Source organism: Austrofundulus limnaeus, unplaced genomic scaffold (genome assembly GCF_001266775.1).
Source record: "Austrofundulus limnaeus strain Quisiro unplaced genomic scaffold, Austrofundulus_limnaeus-1.0 Scaffold931, whole genome shotgun sequence".
NCBI lineage: Eukaryota > Metazoa > Chordata > Actinopteri > Cyprinodontiformes > Rivulidae > Austrofundulus > Austrofundulus limnaeus.
In genome coordinates, this window is record NW_013953333.1 from 76,821 (window position 1) to 82,672 (window position 5,852).

At 40.5% G+C, this 5,852-nt stretch overlaps 1 protein-coding gene across 1 annotated transcript in view; it reads right to left on the minus strand.

The window, feature by feature from the left end:
- The window catches only part of tnca (tenascin Ca), a gene marked incomplete at its 5' end in the record, with an annotated part of 132,241 nt that overhangs the window by 65,938 nt on the left and 60,451 nt on the right, over window positions 1-5,852 (minus strand). Inside the window, 3 exon segments of the mRNA XM_014029633.1 lie at window positions 2,676-2,791; window positions 2,882-3,145; window positions 3,484-4,797. Of these exon segments, the coding sequence (XP_013885087.1) occupies window positions 2,676-2,791; window positions 2,882-3,145; window positions 3,484-4,797 (1,694 nt within the window).

Sequence of the window (5,852 nt, forward strand, 5' to 3'; positions counted from 1 at the left end):
GAGTAATTCTTAAGTGTCAGCCTCACTTTAAGTAAAGTTTAGGAGTAATTCTTAAGTGTCAGTCTTACTTTAAGTAAAGTGTAGGAGTAATTCTTAAGTCTCAGTCTTACTTTAAGTGAAGTGTAGGAGTAATTCTTAAGTGTCAGTCATTATTTAAGCTAAGTGTAGGAGTAATTCCTAAGTGTCAGTCTTACTTTAAGTAAAGTGTAGGAGTAATTCTTAAGTGTCAGTCTTACTTTAAGTGAAGTGTTGGAGTAATTCTTAAGTGTCAGTCTTACTTTAAGTGAAGTGTTGGAGTAATTCTTAAGTCTCAGTCTTACTTTAAGCTAAGTGTAGGAGTAATTCTTAAGTGTCAGTCTTAGAGCTGATTTGCGACACCTGTCTGTGCCACTAAGCTGATCCTGGATGACGTCGTTAGAAGAAACCCCAGCATGGACCAATCACTGCCTCGGACTTCATGTTCAGGAATATTGCCGGAAATATGGCAAGATAGACTGTGAATACGGGCCCTGAATAACTTCACATAACTCATTAGGTTGGTGTTAAAACAGGTTTTAGCAAATGTCAACAGACTATGTTTCAACTGCTACACCTTAGAGATAGAATATTAAAGTGTGGTTAGATCTGTCTATTGACAGTTTAATGTTTCAAAGAAAACTATTTTAAAGGTCCTTAAGGGGGTTATGCAATGAATTTCATATGACTTCAAATATTTGATCAGACGAAATAGATTTGCAGGTTTGACACAGGAAAAATAAATTCCAAGGCATAAAATACACTTTTAAGTTAAAAAAAAGTCATGAAGTTTCCAGCGTCTGTATAATCCAACAAATCACAGTGAGAGATCTTCAGCTCACACATGATCTAAAACAAAGAATTAAAAAAATAACCTGAATTAAGCAGATATCTCCAAAATTTTGTTGAACAACTCGTTGATTTTGTTTTGAAGTATTTTTTGCAGTTGTTGCAGCTATTTTGTTTATTGTTTAAATTGTTTCTGAAATCAAGTGATGATCTTGTGTTGACACATCATATGTAGCCAGGCAAGAACTTTTTTGCTTTGAATCCTTAGACTCTTTGTTACCAGAGGCTTGTCACAAAAACACAATTTGTTCCCATTTCTTTAGCTGAATTTATGGAAACTGCCAACAATAACACAATCTGGCAAACAGAAAATGGGATTTTAGCTCCAACAAAGTGATTCCCAAAGAGCTAATATGTGAAATTGACATACAGTCAACTGTATCATGCATTTTTAAAGCTCTTTGCTGGATTTTGTTTTTTCAAAGACATGACTTTCTGTGCATCTGCTGGAAATTGATATTATTTAGGTTTGACACTTGACTTCTTTGCTCCATCATTGGTCCATTGGTAGTGATGTTCGATACTGCCATTCTTTCCGATACTGATACCAAGTAAAATTTGGCTGGTATCGATGATACTGATCCGATACTGATACTTTGTGATAACACACATAATGTGTCAGTTAAATCTTGAAAAGTACCGCTTTATAAATAATACATGACATAGTAAGTTATTTATTATTTTAAATGTCTTTCTAACCCTAACCTTATATTTGTTTAGCACAATTTAATATTCTTATCCTTAAGAAATATAATATTTTTTGAATAGTGATTAAAAGTGAGAAAATATTTTTAAAAAGTTGTTACTTTGTATATTTTGTAGCATTGTTTGTGGGTTTGCAAGAAGGTCCTTGGCCAGAGCTAATGCTGTTTGGGGGCCACAGCATGAAAAAGTTTGGGAACCCCTCATCTAGAATTTAACTGCAGTCAGAAGAAGCAGATTTTATGTTAAAATGACCTGCCATACMTGTACAGACTGAGTGACTGATGGAGCATGTGCCACTGTGCTTATGCATTACCCAAGCAGAAGAAAAAGTAGTTCCCTCCAACCACATGTTTAAGACAAAATTGGAACAGTTTAGTTATTTTCCACTATTTTCCTGTTAATGATATACATTACTGTATGTGAAATAAATAAAGTATCAAAGTATCGATACTTTGATTTTAGTATAGATTCTAGAACATAAAGTTCTGGTATCAGTAGTATATTTCAGTATCGATCTGCACATCACTATCCACTGGTCATTTTCTAATTTGACCAGCTCAAAGTATGCAAACATGTTTGAGGACAGTTTAATAATGGTCTGATTTTTGTTCATTACAATATTATTATTTGTGCAGCTGGAGTTTAAATCATATTTATATTCAAAACTGTGCAGACAGTGGAGCCTCTTCAACATAAAACTTCACCCGTTTCTGTGCAGTTGCATCAGTCCTTGCCTCAGACATACATATGTATGCATCTCACAGACAGGCAGCAAAAGAAATCCTAAGGTCAAAAAAAGGCCAGCATATTTAAAGTTGAGTGAAAGGTTGACCGGGGTGGCTAAATAAAAGGCTCTGGCTTATCAGCAGGCACAGTCATTTCTTTTCAAAGCATTTCTGCCTCAGATTCTGAAGCGTGCTTTGAGCCTCAGCTCTCTGACATCTCGATTTGCCCTCAGTGAGGGTTTTTTTGATGTCAAAGCTACTTTAATGGTTAGCACTGAAAGAAAATCCAAGTTTAAGTGAACTTTCCAAAAGACTGGCATAGTTCATCACCTCCCACTTTTCTATGATGATTATTAAAACAGAAAGAAAAGCCAGACTAACCGTGTTTCGGAAATGAATCTCCCAGGCATCAAAGGAGATGTCCAGCTGGTCCCACAAGACTTCTACTGAAGTCTCTCTCACTGATTTAAATCTTAACCCTTCTGGCTGTGGGAGCTCTGAAAATGCGCAAAATATGTTGTGAAATACATCAATTTTTTCCTGAAGATATTCTCAATGAACGAACAAAGTAACATTTTGTGTTGTACCTGTAGCCACCCTTGCACTGACAGGAATGCTCTTCTTATTGCTCAGGACAGCGTAGACATTGATCAGATACTCAATGCCAGGTTCAAGCTCCTTTACAGTTGCAGCAGTTTTGTCTCCAGGCACGGTGAACTCCATGAGAAGACCTCCAGGACTGGTGGGCACATATGTGACAAGGTATTCTGTGACCAGCATCTCATTGTTCCAGGATAGGTCCACAGTGTCTGTGCTGATTTCACCGACCTTTAAGTCCCTTGGAGGTGACACTGGAAATATTGAAAAGAAAAAAAGCTGATGAGGGTGTTTTTTCAGGTGGTTTCTCATGCCCTAAGTGGCTGGATATCCACCATGTAGAGCTAATGTAAACTCCAGAGCTACATCTGGCTGTGGTGTGAACAACTGCCAAGAAATCCCAAACAGAGAGCAAGAATCTACAACACACAAACCAAAAGTCCCTTTTATGTCTACACACAAAAATTCTCCCAGGGTGAGTGGTGAGTCAGTTTTGAGAATGAAAGGAAATGACATTATTCTGAATTTGTTTCTATATTGCTTCAGAAACTGAACTGACATTTTTTCTGTATTTGTATTGAGAACTTCTTACCTTCTGAGCAGTCCTCCCCAATATATCCTTCGTCACAGACACACTGACCGCTCACGCAGCGACCTCTGTCCTGGCAGCCGTTGACGCAACTCAGCTCTGAGCAGCTTTCTCCCTCATATCCACTCTCACAGATGCACCTTCCATTGACACAACGCCCTCTTTTGTTGCAGTTATCTGGACACGTAAGGACAGAGCAGTCCTCTCCGGTGTAGCCTTCCTGACAAACACATTTGCCCTCGTGACAGTGACCCTGTGCCAGGCAGTCATTGGGACAAGCTTTCTGACTGCAGTCCTCTCCACTGAATCCTTCATCGCAGACACACTGCCCGTCAATGCACCTGCCACGATTTCTGCAGTTGTTGGGACAGCTCAGATCACCGCAGTCTTCACCGGCATAGCCTGCGTGACACACGCAGCGTCCCTCAATGCACTCCCCCCGGGCGTAGCAGTTTGAGGGGCAGACGAGAATACTGCAGTCTTCACCGGCATAGCCTTCGTCACATACACACTGACCGTTAACACAGCGTCCCATCAGCTGGCAGTTCCTGGGGCAGGAAAGCTCGGAGCAGTCGTCTCCCTGGAAGCCAACATCACATGAACACTGTCCATTTATGCACTGGCCTCTGCTGTTGCAGTTGTTCAGGCATGCTAACTGGCTGCAGTCTTCACCTTGGTAGCCTGAGTCACAAATGCACATCCCATTGAAGCATGTGCCTCTGCCATTACAGTTGTTGAGGCAGGTGAGCTGAGTGCAGTCCTCACCACTGTAACCTGCAGAGCAAATGCATTTACCATCAACACAAAACCCATTGCCCCTGCAGTTGTTGGGGCAGGTGCGCTGACCACAGTCCTTTCCGCCAAAGCCCTCGTCACAGTAGCAAGTGCCATTCACGCAGTGTCCGCGGTCATAGCAGTCTTTGGGGCAGATGAGTTCAGAGCAGTCAAAGCCCGTCCAAGGTTCATCACACACACAGTCTCCATCTTCACAGTGACCGCGGCCCAAGCAGTTGTTCAAGCATCGACTCTGAGAGCAGTCTTCTCCAAAAAAACCATCTGAACAGACGCAAACACCACCCACACAGTGGCCATGGGCACCACAGCCCATAGGGCAGCTTTTAAGCCCGCAGTCCTCCCCGGAGAAGCCCTTGAAGCACTCACATTTTCCTTCCACACAGCGACCTCGGTCCTGGCAACCACCAGGACAATCAGGCTTAGTGCAGTTGGTTCCCCTCCAACCAGGCTCACATATGCAACCACACGTTTCAGCACTGTAGTTTCCATGGCCATTGCAGTAAGGTTTGGTCCCCATTTCTCCTGGAAAATAAAAGAAGAAAGAAAAAATCTTGTTTTTTGTGGGAAATTTCATAGAGTTTATGGTTATATTTTCTAATGCATCAAAATACAAACATGATTCTGAATCAATTAATAACAACAAAAATTTATTATTATTTTTATTATTTTCAAATTGGGCTTTTATTATGCACTGTGACTGTTGTGTGTTTTATTGACTGTGACTGTACCTCACTTTGGTCCTATGGTTAAGTGCTTTATAAATAATGTTGGTATGGTCTGGTATGGTTTGGTATGGTATGGTAATAAGTTATTATTGTTTATTATGCTTATGCTAAAGCAATCTGAGCAACGCTGCCTGCAACCCGAACTTCCGGTCCTTTTATACAGAGTCTTCAGTGCCTGGTGCGCCCCTGCAGGCCTACGGCTGCATCGCAGGCCACTCGGTTTTTCGATGGTTTCGATGGTCATGGTTTCAGGCATGTATCTAAACTATTTTAATCAAGACATAACAATAGTAAAACAATGGATTATAAAAGTCAACACTTAAAAGGAAAACTACGAAAATAGTGTGGTGCATCTAAATCAGCTTCTAACTAATAAATTCCTTTCAGTATGGTATGGTATGGTATGGTATGGTATGGTATGGTATGGTATGGTATGGTAAGAAATTATTATTGTTTATTATGCTTATGCTAAAGCAATCTGAGCAACGCTGCCTGCAACCCGGACTTCCGGTCCTTTTACACAGTCTTCAGTGACTGGTGCGCCCCCTGCAGGCCTACGGCTGCATCGCAGGCCACTCAAACAAACAATGCCTTCCCTAATGAATTAATAACGGTTTTTCGATGTGTTGTCATGTTTTCGGGCATGTATCTAAACATTTTTAATCAAGACATAACAATAGTTGAACAATGGATTATGAAAGTCAATACTTAAAAGGAAAACTAAGAAAATAGTGTGGTGCTTCTAAATCAGTTTCTAACTAATAAATTCCTTTCAGTATGGTATGGTATGGTATGGTATGGTATGGTATGGTATGGTATGGTATGGTATGGTATGGTATGGTATGGTATGGT